The sequence below is a fragment of the Ochotona curzoniae genome, unplaced genomic scaffold, assembly GCF_017591425.1.
Source record: "Ochotona curzoniae isolate NIBS_2020 unplaced genomic scaffold, NIBS_Ocur_1.0 contig_517, whole genome shotgun sequence".
NCBI lineage: Eukaryota > Metazoa > Chordata > Mammalia > Lagomorpha > Ochotonidae > Ochotona > Ochotona curzoniae.
Window position 1 is genome coordinate 3,450,473 of NW_024466454.1, and position 18,969 is coordinate 3,469,441.

Below are 18,969 nucleotides of genomic sequence, written 5' to 3' on the forward strand. Positions count from 1 at the left end.
TTCTACATACAAATTTCATTCTATTAGTTTGAGGGTTTTTTTCTATTTTGTAAAATGAACCAGTAATTCCAGTGTTCCTGTGAGGATTTTAAACATAAATGCAGTACAATCTTTGCTTGTTTCCATTGAAATAAAAAGACTATCTCTGAAGGACATAATCATTTAGTGAAATTTTATTGCCAGAAAGTAGATAGGAGTGGAATTTTTTTTAAAAAAAGATTTATGTATTTTTTTTTTTTTTATTGGAAAGACAGATATACAGAGAGGAGGAGAGACAGAGAGGAAGATCTTTGTCCAGTGACACACACCTCAAGTGACTGCAACGGCTAGAGAGCTCTGCCTATCGGAAGCCAGGAGCCTGGAGCCTCTTCCAAGATTCCTACTTGGGTACAAGGTCCCAAGGCTTTGGGCTATCATTGACTGCCTTCCCAGGCCACAAGCAGGGAGCTGGATGGAAGTGGGGCAGCTGGGATTAGAACCAGTGCCCATATGGAATCCTGGTGCTTGAAGGAAAGGGCTTTAGCTGCTAGGGTACCACGCTGGAACCAGGAGTAAAGTTTTTTTTTCTCTGTGGGTTTAGGAGAGACAAATAACTGATAAAGACTCATAGGCTGCTTTTGTTTCTTTCTAGATATGCCTTTCAGGGTAAACAAAGTCAGTCCTTGTAATCTGTGTTATAACAAGGTGATGATGGATTTTCACAGTGAAAAAAGCTACTAAAATTACAGAAAGGCTTATAACTGATTAGCCATCAAAGATGATGACCTTTACAGTGAAGGAATTAAAACTGCTTCTTGAGTCTCTGGGAGATTAAATAGTAGACAAAGATCTTTTGGCATAGCAGTTAAAATATAGTTTGAGGTACTTGAATCCCATGTCTTAGTGTCTGACTTTGAGTCCCAGCTCTGCCTCCAGTTTCCCAGCTTCCTGTTAATATGCACCTGGGGAGACAGTGTGTGCTAGCTCATGTAGGTAGTGGATTCCTTAACACTCACACAGGAGAGCCAGGAGAAGTGGCTTTGTCCTGGCCCAGCCCTGGCTGTTTTGGGCATTGGCAGTGAACCAGGAGATGGGAAATCATTCTCTTAAAAAAAAAAAGTTTTAATGTATGGAATGTGTAATATTATGGGGGAGGCACTAGAGTGAATAAAAATGAATAAAAATTAATGGTAGCACTTAAAGCATTTCCACTAAATACTGTATGACTTGCAATTTTGAATTTTAATATCTTCATCTATTACAGTGAAATAACTAACATTCAGTGGGTAGATTATATTGTACCAGCTGGTTGGCCTACTTATATGTCATTTAATCCTCCTGCTAGCCCATTTATTACATTTTTTTTTAAGATTTATTTTTATTATTTTTTTATTGGAAAGGTGGATATATAGAGAGGAGAGACAGAGAGGAAGATCTTCCGTCCAATGATTCACTCCCCAAGTGAGCGCAACGGCCGATGCTATGCTGATCCAAAGCCAGGAGCCTCTTCCGGGTCTCCCACGCGGGTGCAGGGTCCCAAAGCTTTGGGCCGTCCTTGACTGCTCTCCCGGGCCACAGGCAGGGAGCTGGAAGGGAAGCGGGGCTGCCGGGATAGAACCAGCGCCCATATGGGATCCCGGGGGTGCAAGGCGAGGACCCTAACCACTTGCGCCACCGCACCGGGCCCCATTTATTACATTTAATCCTCTGCTTAACCTTCAGGGTAAACAGAATCTGCATTTTGCAGATGGGTTTCTGAAGCTCCAAAATATTGAATAGATTCAAAATGTCTACTTTTGTTTTAAGGGATTATTGATTGCCTTTATTACTCTTAAATTCTTTTAGTTCCTTTTAATTTCTAAAAAATACTTGAGTACTTTTGGCTATGAGCCATTTTGTATGCTAACATGATAAATGTCCAAATTGCCCATGTCTGATGCTCTTATTTTTATAACCATCAGTTTTCCAATGTACAATGTATTCTGGAATTAAGTTAGTAATTAACTCTAATCTACAGTATCATCTTCTGAAATTCTAAAGCATCTGATATTACTCATTTAGTAACATAATTGGGATATATGTAGTAGTTTTATATTCACAAGATGAGGACTCAAATAGCTACATGTTCATATATTACTGCTAGGCTTCGATCAAAAACTCATGAGGGAACTTCTTTTTCTATTGACATTTGTTTTTAAAGAATTATTTTTATTGCAAGTCAGATATACAGAGATGAGACAGAGAGGAAGATCTTTCAGCCAATGATTCACTCCCCAAGTGACTGCAACAGCTGAAGCAGAGCGGATCCAAAGCAGCCAGGAGCCAGGAACAACTTCTGGGTTTCCCACGTGGGTGCAGGGTCCCAAGGCTTTGGGCCATCCTCAACTGCTTCCCAGGCCACAAGCAGGGAGCTGAATGGAAAGTGGGGCCGCTGGGAGTAGAACCAGCGCCTATATGGGATCCTGGCGTGTTCAAGGCAAGGACTTTAGCCACTAGGCTACCATGCGGGGCCCTCTTTCTATTTACATTTAAAAGAGCTTTGTGTATGTAGCACATGTAAATAACTGAATGAATTCTGTTGGATAAATTAATCAGCATTCTCAGTTACTTCTTGTGGATCAATTTGCTCTGGATAAGATGTTTTCTAAGTTCCTTGACTTTGCCTAGGTAATCAGTGCAGTTAAAACCTTCAGTTTTAAAAGGATTGTTTAAAAATCAGTTGTGTTTTGAAAAGACTTCTTAAGGTGTGTTGACTGAAGTTGCTTGTAGACTTATTTAATATGGAAATCAGTTACTTGGCTTAGTACTTCAGCTGTTTAATGTTCTAGAAGCTTACACTCTTTTCACTAGTCGTTTTCTTCCGCTAGTCAAAGAAAGCAAAAGGATACTTGAGTAGTACTTAGGATATTGGAGTGACCTACTCTCACTACTGCTTGTACTGTTAATTCAAAAGTCAGTTAACTTTATCTAGTTTTCGTTTCCTTACCCGTAAAAGCCTGAGTTCTATTTTGTGACTTTTCAGTTTTCCACATTTTTATAAAACCTGTAAGTTTGAGGTGCATTGCATTTCAGAATTACAAATACATTTGATTTTTGCACTTAAAATGTTAATAGCTTCTATTAATCATGTCTTCCTTTAAAAACATTTTGTGATCCTGTGTCTCTATTTTTATAGTAAATTTTCTTTTCTAACCTATCAGTACCCCCTCACGTGTTGCTAAAGGAGGAGTGGACCACACCAAAATGAGTCTACATGGTGCCAGTGGGGGACATGAGCGATCGAGAGATAGACGAAGGTCAAGTGACAGATCGCGGGATTCATCTCATGAAAGAACAGAGTCTCAGCTTACGCCTTGTATTAGAAATGTCACTTCTCCAACACGACAGCACCATGTTGGTATGTAGACTCCGCTAGCCTGCCCCGTGGTTCTGAAGAGCATCGGTTTACCTTCTTAAAGGAGCATGGTGCTGAAAACTGTGCCTAATGCTTCAGAGTAAAAATAACTGCTTCTGTTTGGGTATCTCTGTTTTAGCTGCGTTCGGTTCTTGCTGTGAAAAAACATATTTAATTAAAGCAACTCAAAGGGAAACTTTTGGGGGGGGTTAGGGCAGTATTATAAAAAGGTGATCAGTAAGGCTCTTTGAACTAGAAGGTAGATTTTTCAAGTTAAATTTATCTTACAAGGTATAGTGCAGTGTTTCATTCTAAAATAGTTTGTAGTAATTGTAGTTTATAAAGCACATTATTGGTTTAAAAAAACTCTTCTAAAGAGAGTAAAAATTAGGATAACCTTCAGTTATTTATTCAGGTTTTAAACAATAATTCAAATTTAGTAAAAATAGAATGTGAATGAGGAGGTGTGAAATGTTTTACGTTTTTAGCAGCTAATTTAGGTCTTTTTCCTCCTTCCTACTCATTACTATAAATGAACACTATTACCCAAGGTGAATACACGGTGTGACTGTAAAGCGCCTGTGTGAAACAGAAGCTCAGCAATGTGAACTTGCTCATTTTCATTTTCTCCTGGGGAAGAGGACAAATGAACTACTATGATTTATTTTATGAAGTAGTTGCTGATAGTCTGTTGTAATTTAAAGTTGTTTATATTACTAGAGCAGAGAAGTTGTCAGTGTTGAAATAGGTTCTTGAAAACAGACTAGTACTTATAGACCAGAAATTATCATCAGTGTAAATAAGAGTTGACTGTTTGTTAGATGTGTCTGGTAGTAGAATTGCAGGATATAATAAATTATTACGTTCAGCAAATTTTGCTTTTGGAAGGCTACCAGCAATGTGCAAAAGACAAAAAAGAAAGGGGAGGGGTAGGGAGGAGAAAGTGTCAGAGCATCTCTGGAGATATAGCAAACCTAATTATGTAATCAGTAATGCTGTACAGAGTGTTCTAAGTAGCGTGAGTCATGGAGGAATTTGGCAAAAGCTGATGAAACTGATGAGATGCAGGTACATTTTTAGGTCACCTTTAAAGTTGAGTGTTCCAGCCTCTAAATCAAATGTACCCTGAAATCTTAGTCTTCATTTGCCTTTTGTAGACTATTGGAGCAACTAAAGAAAATTTTTAAAGAATTTTCATCTGTAAAAAAATTATAGACAGTAATTATATATCTTTTCAAATATGTGAGTGAGAATGGAGAAGAGACAGACCAGCCTCTAAATCTGTTTTATTTGATGGGCAAAATAATTTTTGTCTGTTTTTAAGGATTGTTTTTCTGTGTGGACCTTCCTTTTGTGAATGTGATACATTGCTGGTTTTAGAATGCCTTCATTACTGAGAGTCCAAACATCGTGTCCTCAGCACTTGGAGCAATTTGAACTGTTGGTCTTAGGAATCTGTTACTAACTTTTTATCTGAATTTATTTACTTACAGATTTGGTCCTATGGGTTTTTCTGTATTTTTAAATGGAAAAATAATTTGTACTGTAATTTCTATCCTAGTCTACATCAAAATTAGCTAGCAATGCTGCTTTTTAAAGGTCTACAAATGAGATTTTAAAAATGGTTTGAGGGGTTTTTTTTGAGTCTTAATTCTGGAAAATGTGTATTGTGTTCAGTAATGTTATTTGAAATCAAAACACACAAATACAGTTATGTAAAACAACTTATCAGATCTTGAATATTTGAGGAAAATGTGTATAACTCTAACATCTTTATTTTAGAAAGAGAAAAAGATCATAGTTCTTCTCGTCCAAGCAGTCCTCGTCCTCAGAAGGCATCCCCGAATGGTTCCATTAGCAGTGCTGGGCATGGCAGCAGAAACAGTAGTCAGTCAAGTTCAGATGGCAGCTGTAAGACTTCTGGAGAGATGGTGTTTGTATATGAAAATGCTAAAGAAGGAGCACGGAATGTAAGAACGTCGGAACGAGTAACACTAATAGTGGATAATACTAGATTTGTTGTAGACCCATCCATTTTTACTGCACAGCCAAATACAATGTTGGGCAGGTTTGTATTATACTGTTCTTTTTTTTTTTTTTTTAATACTAGTGCTTATATATCTCTTTCATGGCCATTATTTTTACTTTTCATTTAATTTTTATAGTAACTGAAATGTAGTATAGCTGTTGTTCATATTGAAATAGTGAGTTTTTGAGGTTGACTCACTTGTCCAGGTTAATATAGCTAGAACATGGTAGAGTGAAAGCTTGAGTTTGGTTTTAGAAGGAGTAGTAAATGTGTTACTGAAGTCAGGATACTATTAAGGATCTCTACATATTGAGACCAAATATTTAAATACTTGGATTTAGTAGTGGTATATTTCCTACACTTGAATTTCCTAGCTCAAATGCCAAATAAAGCACGGATTGGTTTATTTAAAGAATAAAAGAAAACAGGTGGTTGGCTAGAAAGTTAGGATGAAGTATATATTTGATGTAGGTGCTTTTCAAGACAGATTTAATATTTTATTTGAAAGACTTAGAGGCAGAGATCTTTTATCCTTTGGTTTACTCCCCAAGCTCACACAATGGCTAGAACTGAGCCGGGCCCCAAACTGAGAGCTTTTTGCGGGTCTTCCGCTTGCGTGCAGGGACCCAAGCATTTGGGCCATATTCTGCTTTCTCAGGCACATAAGCAGGCAGTTAGAGTTGAGCATTTCAGACTTGAGCCACTGCCCATATGGGATGCCTGCGCTGCAAAAGCTGCTTAGGATCCAGCACCTGCTATTTTTAAATAATTCTTTGTTCACAGGAAAATGAAGGTAAAAATAAATAGAATCTTACATGCAGTGAACATTTATGTCTTTATATATTTTGTGTGAGAGAGAGGCAGAGGAGACAAAGAGGGAGACAGAAGGTGAGAGAAGGGGATAGGGTGAGATTAGAGAATAAATGCTGGAGTATGCTCATCCTATGTGCGTTTTGAGTTGCTCCTAATATTGATAGACTTTATAGTCAGGAAAACAATACTTGTAGTATAAATAGGCTTTTATGCATTATCAGTATTTTAGGAGGTTATTGTTTGAAACTGTTAGGAAAATAAGTGACAGTTTCGAGTTTCACAAATGAATTACAAATCATTTTGTGTTTTTGCAGATATGTTTTCAAGTTAAAATGATTAAAATGATTTATCCACTCACTAAAAAAAAGTGACAGTTTCAATACTTTGTATTTTTATGTATAATTTTTTTTAAATTGCCTCATCTGTTAGGCTATCTTTTTAAAAAGATTTTGTTTTTTAAGTATTCATTCATCTGAAGAATAGCTTTTCCCTTTTGTAAAATGTTCGAGTATTTGAGAAAATGGCATGACACTTGATTCTTGAAAGACTCTTAAAATCAGTGAAGACTTCTTTTCATTCCATTTTGAACCAACTTGTTTTGGGGGATGAAAATTAATATTCATGGAAACTATAAAAATCAGATGACATTCTTTTGGAAGCTTTGAAATGAAAAAAAAAAAAAAAACCTTGTTCTTCCTAGGTTTCTGTGTTTCAGCAAAAGGAAAACATTTAAATTAGGAAACTTGAATACTTCCAACCTGCATTTACTTTGGAAATAGTGGTGCTGTGGAATTCCGTGGTTCAACTTCATTTAATCATGATTTTTAACTTTTGTGAGAGTACTCCTTAAATTTTATTGACAAAGACCTCCTTTCTAAATACTCCCACAGGACCAGCAACATGACTTATATAAATCCATTAGTATTCTTCTTATGTAAAAATTAAGAGTTTTTTAACCAATTAACTTAATTTTTGATTTTCGCTTCTCTAATCTATTCTAACAAATGATTGCTTGTTTTTCAGTTCCAGAATTAAAATATGAGACTTTTGAACATGATTTTCATTTACATTAAATATCATTAGATATCCTGATTTGCCTATATGATCTTCATTTTTTCTAGTTTAACTTCCTGTATGTGCTTCATTACAACTTTATAATTAAAATAGCACTTTTAAAGCAGAGACACAGATAACATGGCCCCTCCCTTTTTTTACTTTTCAAAGTATAATCATTCTTCCTCTAGAATGATTTATATATTTTTTTATTTTTTAACTTCAAGGAGAAGGAGGTTGGCTTCTAAATTTTTTTTTTTTTTTGGTTTTGACAACCAAAGTAATTTTTTTCCATTTTAAAAAATTATTTTCTCCAACACGTTTGTAGGTATAGGGGTTTGCCCTTCTTGCTTTCTTTTCTCCCTTCCTGTTTCCTCATGTTATCCAGTAGTGTAGTCCCTTAGTAACAGTTACACATTCAGCTTCCTGCCATTAGCATTTAAACGTAACATGACATTGTAGATACATGCAAGGGCAGAAAATCTAGAAAATCACTTTGATTTTACTATTGCTCTTGAGGAGTCTGTTCCTTCCCATCAAAAGACTGTTTTAACACGCCTTCATTTATAATGCTTGCCAGAATAATTTTCTTTTGTTTCAAATAGTTGATTATTTTTATTTGAAAGGCAAAGTTACAGAGAGGAGAAATAGGTTTGCCATCATCTTCTGATTCACTACCAAAAGGCTATAACCACAGCTGCCTGGTCTCCCAGGTGGGTGTCGGGATTCAAGCACTTGGGCCATTATCTACTGCTGCTTTCCCGTGCCATTAACGGGGAACTGGATGGGAAGTGGCCTAACTGGTACTTGAAGCACCATAAGTATGGGATGCTGCTGCTACAGTTAGAGGCTTAACTGGGTGTGCCACGGCACCAGCCCCCAAGAATAAATTTCTGATAGAAAAATCTCAAATGAATTTTATGAGGTTATTTAAAGCTTAAGTTAGAATTCCTTTCACTCTTTTTTATAAGGTTGACCTTTCTTTTTGAAGGAATAATTTTTATTAATTTCTTAATTCTTTGCTATCATAGGATGTTTGGATCTGGCCGAGAACATAACTTTACACGTCCCAATGAGAAGGGAGAGTATGAAGTAGCAGAGGGAATTGGTTCTACTGTGTTTCGAGCTATTCTGGTGAGTCTTGCATATATTTGTTAATCATAAAACCCCTTCCTGGTAGGTACTTGGATTAGAAGCATCTGTTTGAATATCTCTTTGGAAGTATGCAAGATAATTTCCTTTATATTTGTTATTTTTTAAAGCTTTATTTTTATTGGAAAGGCAGAGTTAGAGACAGAGAGAGATCTTCTATCTGCTAGTGCACTCCCCAAATGGCCACAGTGGCTGGAGTTGGACTGTGTTAAAGTCAGGGACCAGGAGTTCCTTCGAGGTCTCCCAGGTTAGTGCAGGGGCCGAAGGACTTGGCCAACTTCTGCTGCTTTCCCTGGCCATAAGTAGGGAAATGATCAAAAGTAGAATGTCTGGGACTTGGACTTGAACTAGCACCTAAATGGGATATCAGCACTGCAGGCGGGGGCATAGCTTGGAGTGCCACTGTGCTGACCCCTATTTTCCTTTAAATGCCACTTTATTTTTCCCTTAGTGCATAAAGATAATATGATATAAACAAGTACATTTCATGACCTTTAGGAAAAATGATACGAAAATTCATTTCTTTCAAATATTTTTGTAGTAACATATAATTTCTAGATTTATATGACTTCTTTTTTTGTCCTTGTAAGTATGGCGTATAAATCATTGCTGCTACCTGAGAATGAATGTGGCTACTTGGATTTTATTTCCCCTAACTAACCATGTGGAAATGTATTAATATTTTCATACAGTCATCTCCAAAATATATTTATTAACATCTTTGTTTCAGACTTTGAGTTTTTAACCTTTTGCTACAAGGAATATTTCAGTTAGTATCTCATTGTCCTGATTTATAATTTGATATATATTTATAGGGATAAAGATTTGGTTTTTGGTGTGATACTTGTGTCACATTCAGGAAATACACGTTTTCCTTAAATAGTTTGGAGGAGATGAAAAAAGCAGTATCTTGAGATAAGTGGGAAAGCAGTTCGTTGGTGATCAAGTTGTTAGTACTCGGACAAATGTCAAAACTTGTTTTGCTTCCGTTGGTACAGTGACTTTAGAGACAGCCTAGACTGTTTCGGCACCTCAGGGAGCGTGAGACAGGGCTTCGTTCTGTGGCATGTTCAACTGCCCGTGCTGCAGTGGGATCCGCTGGGGAGTTGATGATGTTTGTACCTCAGCTGTAGAGTGTCTATTTGTAATTCTCGGGCCCGTTTCTATCACGTTTTAAAATAGTTTTTGAAATAATTAGTATTGACTGCTAATAATAATATGAGAACAACAAAGGCTGTTGCTTAGAGTAAGTAGTGGTGCTTCGTGTTTGGTAATACTTGCATTTAACTGTGATTGTTTCTAATTGCAGTTTTTTTTTTAAATCTTAAATTTGTAAAGGCTAAATTCATTAGGCAATATTTAAGTAACTCACATTACATCAGTTTCTTTAAAAATTTTTATTTTTATGGTAATGGTTAGAAAATGACTTGTTCGGAGGATGATACATCAATAGTGTGATGTAGCAAAGATGAGATGGATATACAGGGAAACGTGTTCTCTTTTATCTGCTCTTAAATTGTGTAATTGGTTAAATTAGTGAATCTGTCTGTGACTGAATTATTCTGATATGTAAAATGAAGGAGTTCTTAGGTAAACAGAATCCACCTAACAATATTCTGAAATGTTAAAGCTCAACTGTGTTTAAAGGTATTATAAACCTAACCTTAACAAGTTTTAGCTACCTTTGTTCAAGATATTTTATGCATTTTTTACTTTTGTTTGTTCATTAGGATTACTATAAAACAGGAATAATCCGTTGTCCTGATGGAATATCCATTCCTGAACTGAGAGAAGCATGCGATTATCTTTGTATCTCTTTTGAATATAGTACTATTAAGTGTAGAGATCTCAGTAAGTATTACGTTTTTTTATGTGAGTGGTTTGTGAAGTTATATATTTGTAATGGTCTGAACTAGTGTTGTTTATCTGGTTAGATTTTGAATATTTAGTTGAATTATAAGGTATTCTATTACCATGAAAATTATTTATGGAAATACACAAAGTTCATGGTATCTATGCAGTTTCTGAAAGTCTTCCTGTGTGTGAACTGTTAAGACTTTTTCCTTGACTTTCCTTTATCACTTATTATCAGTCTTGAATCTCTACATGTAAGAGCCTGGCTTTTGTGCAAATATTTCATTAGATCACAGCATCCATAAAATTCTTTTTTTAAAAAGATTTATTTGTTTTATTGGAAAGGCAGATGTACAGAGGGAAGGAGATAAAGAGAAAAGGGTCTTCAATTCACAGGTTCACTCCCCAAGCGGCTGTAATGGCTGGAGCCAAGCTGATCTGAAGCCAGGAGCAAGAAATTCCTTCTGGGTCTCCCACGCAGGTGCTGGGTTCCAAGGCTTTGGGCTACCCTCTACTGCTTCTGAGGGCACAAGCATGGTGCTAGATGGGAAGTGGAGCAGCTGGGATCCTGGTGAATGCAAGGCGAGGATTGTAGCCACTAGGCTTCTGCACCGGGCCTCCCATCCAAAAATTTGTAATGTTTTTCTCTCATCGCTTCTCTTACTCCTGACTACTATGGTATCCCTGGAGAAAGAGGTGATTATACACAAAAAAGTCAAGATAGTGTATCTGAAGTATCACGTATTAAGTGATTGTATACATTCATAGGAAAGGGGAGGTCATTGTGGGCCAGAAGGACTGGGGAAGAGGTCAGAGGAAACAGGTAGTAAAGAATGAATAGAGGGCCCAGTACAATAGCCTCGTGGCTAAGTCCTCACCTTGCAACCCTCAGGATCCCATATGAGTGTGGGTTCATGTCCTGGCTGCTCCACTTCTCTTCCAGCTCTTTGCCTGTGGCCTGGGAAAGCAGTTGAGGATGGCACAAAGCATCGGGACCCTGTACCCACATGGGAAACCCAGAACAAGCTCCAGGCTCTAGTCTTCAGATTGACTTGGTTCCGGCCATTGCAGCCACTTGGGGAGTGGATCAGCGGACAGAAGATTTTTGTCTCTTCTACTCTCTCTAAATCTGTCTTCCCAATAGAAATAAATAAATCTTTATTTTAAAAATTTGTTAAAAAAAAGAATGAATAGAAATTATTTGGAAAGGGTAGGGAGGTTACGCTAAGGGTTTGGGTTTTTGGAGAAAGGATACAATAGCTATGCTTTGGAACTAGCTTAGAGCCAAAACTTTACATCAGAATTATAAGGAGATAGGGAATAAATAGGTGGGCTGAATAAGGAAGATTTTTAATATGAAACTATTGTTTCTTCATTTTAATCAATTGCAGTGGAGAACAACCTTTAGAAAAATTCCATATATAATTTATAGCCTTATGCTAACCCGATACGTATGGTTATATTTATTACCTATCTTGTAAAAGGTATTGTACTTTCTCAGAGATTGCTATATTGTAAACTCTGTGAAGGAGAAGTTTTTATGGCACTTACTGTATGTATAAATATGACCAGCCTTTTTCATGATCAAGTTTGCCCTTAAGATATCTAAATCATTTACCACAAGTCCCCATAAAAATGGATGGTTGCTCTTGGACGTCATTTTTATATAAATGTTACTTAAAAGTTCAAATAGTTGGACATAGCTGGAACATGGAAGTATAAATATAAACAGTTATTCTTTTTTTAACCTCTCAAAAAATTACTTTACTGAAAACCATGAGCATTGTAAGTCTACATTGTGTGTGTGTTTTTAATATCATACAATTGGATGTTTCCTTTAGTGACTCAGATTGAAAAAAACAGTAGAATTTTGTACAGATGATAAAAAGTTTAGTTTTGCAGTTTGGACATTGGTTGCTCTATCGTCACTGTTAAATATCTTTTATTTGTTATGGAATTGAAAGTAAGAATCTTTATGTAAAATATATGTAATAGGGCCTGGTAAATGGCCTAGTGGCTGTGTCCCTCGCCTTGTGTAAGCCAGGATCCCAAGTGGGTACCAATTAGTGCTGTGGCTGCTCCAATTTCTGTCTTGCTTCCTGCTTGTGGCCTGAGAAAGCAGTGGAGGACGGCTCAAAGCCTTGGGATCCTATTCCCATGTGGGAGATCCTGAGGGGGTTCCTTGCTCCTGGCTTTTGATCTGCTTAGCGCTGGCTGTTGTAGCCCCTCAGGGAGTGAGCCAGCAGGTCTTTCTCTCTGACTCTCCTTCTTGCTGTATAGATATCTGTCTTTCCAATAAAAATAAGTGAATCTTTAAAATATGTATATGTAGGGCCCGGAGGCGTGGCCTGGCGGCTAAAGTCCTCACCTTCAATGCCCCGGGATCCCATATGGGCGCTGGTTCTAATCCCGGCAGCTCCACTTCCATCCAGCTCCCTGCTTGTGGCCTGGGAAGGCAATCGAGGACAGCCCAAAGCCTTGGGACCCTGCACCCATGTGTGGGAGACCCGGAAGAAGTTCCTGGATCCTGGCTTCAGATTGGCATAGCATCGGCCATTGCGCTTACTTGGGGAGTGAATCATTGATTGGAAGATCTGTCTCTCCTCCTCTCTGTATATCTGACTTTCCAAAAAAATAAATCTTAAAAAAAATATGTATATGTAATTTTCCTAGACTTTTGGCTTTTAAATATACTAGAATTTTAGTAATATGTTTGTAACATCTATTACAAAGAATTTAAAGACTTTATTAAGAAAAAACTATAGACTTTATTCATATAAAATATGTATGATTTTGATATTGTCTGCATAGTTGAGAGGGATGCAAATCCATGTGGGCTTCCTATTAGGGTGAGAAGGGTAGAGGACAAATGTTTCAGTTCAATTTTGTTTTCCTCTTTTCTCCACAGAGGGAAAGGGGAGGGGGCTGCCCTTTGTTGTCGACTACATCAGCATTCAGGGTCAAGGGAGACAGTCATTCATTGATGCCTTATGAGATTCCTACGTGGGAAAGAATGTTCTCAGGGTGTTACTTGAATGGTTTTGATAGTCCTGAGATGTTGTCATCTTCATTGCACCAGAGCTAATAAAACCTTTCCAAGGTCTGTTGGCTGACCGAGCCCACCTTAGTGCATTCACAGGTTGAGATGCTTGCTGCAAAGCTTGGCCAGGAGAGTTGTCCAACCTATTCTGCTTTCCATCCTCTGATGAGACACTTGATATTCTCTACTGGCCTGGGTGAGCTGGCCGTCTTGTTCCCTGTGTGCATCTGGGCACACTGTCCACTACAAAAGCATCAGCAACTTATGATGCCTAGGCCTATATGCACTCCAAGGTCACACTGTCTATCTGTGATCTTCTCTGTGGCTAGGGTTTCAGTCCAGCAATGTAAAAACTATAGAATTTGAAAAGATAGCAGTCATCATATAAAAATGTAAGATTAGTACAGGTGTAAACTTGTATCCAAAACAAAAATTTCTATGGAAATATGAGTTTTTACTAAATATTTGGAATGACCTTGCCCTAAATATCTAGTTTGTCTTTTAGAAGAAATCATCTTAGTATCAAATGTTCATTGAATAGAGAGACTTGGATTTCTTAAATAAGTTATTAAAATCCTGCTGAACATAACTCAAGTCCTGATACCCTGCCACTCGTGGGAGATTTGAATGGAGTTCGAGGCTTCTAGCTTCAGCCTAGTGCAGCCCCAACCTTTTATAACCATTTCTGGAGTGAACCAGCAGATGAAAAATCTCTCATCTAACTAACTCCTAAGTACTAACTGTTCATTTCTAGTTTACTATTTGACTTGTCATTTCTTTTCCCCCCATTCTTGATCAAGTTTTTAATGTTCTCTGTAAATGGACATATAGAAGGCAACAAGGCAGGCATTGTCCTAACCTTTATGGTGTCCAGTGGAGAAAACAAACACTTGATAAGTAATACAAGTTTTGAAAAACATACTAGGAAAATTAGATGCTCTGAGAAGTATATAAAGAAGTGGCAATGGTGAATCATTATCTAAGTTTGTGAGAGTCAAGTGGAAGCCTGAAGGAATAGTAACAAGTCAGGGAAAGCTGACTGAATGAGGCAGCTAAGATGGTGGTTGCAGAGGCTGTCAGTAAGGAGTAACATGACGTGAAGAACTGAAAAAGGAGCAGTGTGGCTGAGCGATGGAGTCTGTCTAGGAAGGAATAAGGAAATGTAGAGGTGAGGAAGAAACGTACCACGTATTTAATGATGATTCATTCTCTACTGAGTACTGTTCTAAGTTCTTGGGATGTAGTATGAATTAAATAGAGGAAACAATATTGTATTGCAGTTCATTTTCTATTGAAGACCAGTGTCTTCAATAACATGTAGTGTCTTGTAGCAACAGATGCTAAGAGGCGAGGTTAGTGAAGAAGGGTCTTGTAGTAGCTATGGAGATTCTGTTGGAGAAAAAACATGCCTGGTGTGTTTGAGAGCAGCAAAGAGGCCAGTGTAGTTGGTGTAGAGTGGGTTGAGAATGTTAGTTCTTGATGAGAAGAGGTAACAAAGAACTAGGTCAGGTATTTCCTTGATTTTGTTGACTTGTAAATCTGAGGAAGAAATTATTGAATGGCTTTGAACAGATAAGTAAATTGGTTTGTAAGGTTGCCACATTGTACCAGTTCATGGGCTACTATTTTTTTTTTTTTTTTTACAAAATTCAATGTAGAGTTGTTCATTGCTGTAATCCTTATATGACCCGTAGTTTAAAAGTATCACACTTGACTGTTGTGTTAGAGATGAACTGAGAACTGAGGTAGAATATTGCCATTGAAATATGAGTAAACAAAAGCATTCCATTCATGCAGGTGAGTTTGAGTACTCAGGGAGCGAGGTTGTTCATTTGAGTGAGTGAAGTCCATCACCCTTCTTACTTCTGTGGTTAAGTCATCTGTGGCTTGACCTTTGTCTGCCTTATTCCTGTTGATCCTTTTCATCTCACCCTTTCTGCTACACTGAAATATTAATGCTGTTTGTGAATAGTTATCTGAGAAGGAGAATGTGTGGGAATGGAATACTGGAGCTATTTCAGTTATTTAACTAATTACATAACTGTCTTTAAGATATACTTTAAGTCATGACATAATTGCATATTTTGATGAGAGATAACATGATATACTGAAAAGTACCTTACACTGGAATGAGGTTTCAATTTTGATTTTGTGAATTAGTTTTGCAACCTTGAAGAAATGACTTCATGATATGTAAATGAGAGGGCTTATGTTGAGTGTGTTTAAATCAACCCTTCTCTGTGATATTTGATGATTTTTTTTTTAAGAACTCAGTTTTGGTGACCAAAGAATAATCGATGTGTTGTCTGCAAGGTCCTAAAATAAATGGTGAACTAATCTGGTATTTGTGTTCTTTTTCTTATCAATTATCAAAAAAAAAGAGATTTTTGTGGGTTTTATTTCAGGTGCCCTAATGCATGAGTTATCTAATGATGGTGCTCGTAGACAATTTGAATTTTATCTGGAAGAAATGATCCTCCCTCTCATGGTAGCAAGTGCCCAGAGTGGTGAACGGGAATGCCATATAGTGGTGCTTACGGATGATGATGTGGTTGATTGGGACGAAGAGTATCCACCACAGATGGGAGAGGAATATTCGCAAAGTAAGTGTGGTGGCATGTTTCCTTTTCAGATTTATCACAGATTGTTCATCTTTTATAATATTAATCAAGGAATAGATTTTATTAAAAATAAACTATGTTGAACTCCTACCATGCTCCAGGGATAGGCAAACTATAGTGCGAGGGTCAAATCCAGCCTGCCGCCTGTTCTTATACGTACACTTTGATGTATTGCCTATGGCTGCTTTCCTGCTGTCATGGCAGAATAGTTGCAACAGAGACTGCATGGCTCGCCAAGGCCGAAACATTTACTGTCTGACCCTGTACAGAAAAAGTGTTCCCACCCCAGCATACACCAGCTGTTTGCTCTTTGTTGGCTGACTGAGGGGTAACTAGAAAAGATGCTCCTTTGTAATACCATATGTCTTCCTGGAAGACCTGATGGTTTGAAGAAACTTTTGTGGAATGATAGCTTTTAGGTATTTCTGAAGAAAACAGCATATTTTGAGCAGCAGCAACTAACTTTTTCCTTATTCTGCTTCCAGACTTTTGTGATTGGTTTCTAAATTTGTTAGAAAATCCTATGTTTTTTTCCTGATAAAACCAGTATTAGTATTTTTGAGTAGCTTCATAGAAAGATGGAGAAGAGTTGAAAGAATGACTCAAAGAACTGAGTACAATGGCCACTTTCCTGTTCTATACTCCAGTCTTGGCTTGGTAAGGATTAGGGTTTATGTAAATAGTGCAGTAATAAAGTACCAAAAGCCTTTTCTGATTTAGAAAATTTTATATATCCTATTAAAAAATAAGGTAAAAAAGAGCAGAGTACAAACGGCATTCTTTCTGTATTTTAAAAAAGTATTTCAAAAGATTAATATCAGTTATGATAACATTTTTCAGAGTTTGGATATTTTCTTTACATGACATGTAAAGAAGTGTTGTGACATTTTTTGGATAGTTCAGTAATAGGCATTTCTGTTCCAGTTTCCTCATTCATTCCTAAATTCCTGTTGACAGTGGTTTTCTGTAATAGTGTGTGAAATTAAAAAAAAAAATAGAACAAAACAGGAAAAATGAAAGCTTACTAAAGATTAAAAAGTATACTAATTTCATTTTTATGAAAGTCTAATATTTATATTTTAATTTTTAAAAGCTTTAAAGCTAAGAGAATAATCAAAAGTAGAACAGAGCGATGACTTTGTAACAATAAAGGAATTATAGTGGATCTACCTCTTTTCTATTCTTGCAGTTTCTATCCCAACTTTTTTTTTTGTTTTCTTGTGTATGTATGTTTCAATCAATCTAAAGCTTTAAAGCTTAAAAGGACTGAAAAATGACATTGCTTAATTTGTTTGAATATGTTTTATTTTGTGCCAAGTTGGTTCCAACCTAAGGAGGATTCATTTGAGGAGCTGGAAATAGTCTTTTCAGCCTGGTTGTCCTAGATGTGACTTTATAACTTTATTCTTCGTGAAATGTGAAAAACTATTTACTTAAAATGTCAGTAATCTAAAGATTGAGTAATCACAGGTTTACTCCATGAATTAGAACTTGTATATGTATTTTCCTTTTATTGGTTCTTAAACCAGCATATTTGGTTTGTGAGTGTGTTTTTCTTCTTTCAAAAAAACCTTTGCAGTTCACCTTTTAAGGGAGATAACTTCACCTGAAAGAGAGAAGGCGAGGAAGGTCCATCATTCTAACTCCCCGAAGTTCCCAGCACATTTGGAAGACTCAACCTGTTGTCAGTGGAATGTCTGTCTTTGCAAAGCCAGTTTGCTCTAAACAGACTAACCTAGGCAAAACATGCTCGAGTCTGCCATTGTTAACATCATTATTAAATGGGGCTGTTCGCCTGAATGGAAAACAGTTTGTGGGTGGCTCTTTGGCTTTGGGGGATTATTAAAAGTGCTCAATCCATGACCTACAAAATGTATCTGTTTTGTGTTCTTTGACAAGGCAGGGTCTTCCTCCTCTGTCCACTCTAGACCTTATAGACATCTTAGCAAAGTCTTTTACTTTGCCTGCTCAATAATGATATAATACTGGGTATATGTATTTTTAAGTTGTCTTACTGGAAACTTGGGGCAGATACCATTACCATATGTGTGTGACTTATCCTTTCAGAAGGAGATTCTTCCTATGGATTGGGTTACCTGATTTGATTTTCAAAGCTTTTCTCATTTCCACTTAAGTAGATATTTGCTTTTACATTAACTGCACTGAATATTGTCCTGTCGCGTTGGCTCGTCATTCCTTGGCTTCACTGCATCCATCATTTGGGCTGTTAGGGCTATCAGGTCCCTTTGATAATCAAATTAAATGTCAGTTCATCTCTGAGTACTTTGATTTTGAAACACTTTTGTCTTTTTTTCCCCCAGTTATTTATAGCACAAAATTATATAGATTTTTCAAGTACATTGAAAACAGAGATGTGGCCAAATCAGTGTTGAAGGAGCGAGGTCTTAAGAAGATTAGACTGGGAATAGAAGGTAAGGAATTTTCATTATTTTCTATTAATTTGTCTTTGAAAAAAGCAAGGTTAATAGTTGTATCCAATTCAAAATATAATTTGAGTATTTTGAGCAGAATTCTGACAAATGATTGATGAATGTGCAGAAGACAGAAGTAGATAACAGAAATCAGCTGTGTTCGTCTCGGAAGTCAGAAGGCCATTAGGAATTATTTCATGAGAGTTCCTAGTGAAATGGAGAAATGCATTTGTCCTTACTGCTGTGACTCCCCCTAATTTTTTTCGGTAAAGTTCCTGTATTTATGTGTGCCTGTGTGTACTTTCCTATAGAACTGGCAGTGCTCTTTGCCTCGTGATGCTTATTGAAGCCCAACAGAATGAAAACTACGTATCAAAAAATTCACGCAGAGGCAGTACTGTTAGCATACTAGAGTCTTAAGTATAATATCTGGTGTCCTAAGGTGTAATAGTATATCTTCAAGTTAAATGCAAATTGAAAACTTTGTTTCGTCTTACTTAAATGCAGACATATTTCAGATAGCTTTTTACTTTATGATTTCAGTGAATTTTTCCATATGTTTTGCCAGATGCTGGTGTTGTTTTAAAATACCTCTACTAAGA

The 18,969-nt window shown here is 36.9% G+C and overlaps 1 protein-coding gene across 4 annotated transcripts in view; it reads left to right on the forward strand.

Moving 5' to 3' along the window:
- BTBD10 (BTB domain containing 10) overlaps positions 1-18,969 on the forward strand; it is a 62,930-nt gene that overhangs the window by 38,836 nt on the left and 5,125 nt on the right. For all 4 annotated transcript variants that reach the window (XM_040989096.1, XM_040989097.1, XM_040989095.1 and 1 more), the window contains 6 exons: positions 3,180-3,376; positions 5,156-5,441; positions 8,300-8,402; positions 10,151-10,271; positions 15,720-15,917; positions 18,257-18,367. In XM_040989096.1, coding sequence (XP_040845030.1) covers positions 3,223-3,376; positions 5,156-5,441; positions 8,300-8,402; positions 10,151-10,271; positions 15,720-15,917; positions 18,257-18,367 — 973 coding nt within the window. In that variant the 5' untranslated portion in view covers positions 3,180-3,222. The remainder of the gene's footprint in view (positions 1-3,179; positions 3,377-5,155; positions 5,442-8,299; positions 8,403-10,150; positions 10,272-15,719; positions 15,918-18,256; positions 18,368-18,969) is intronic.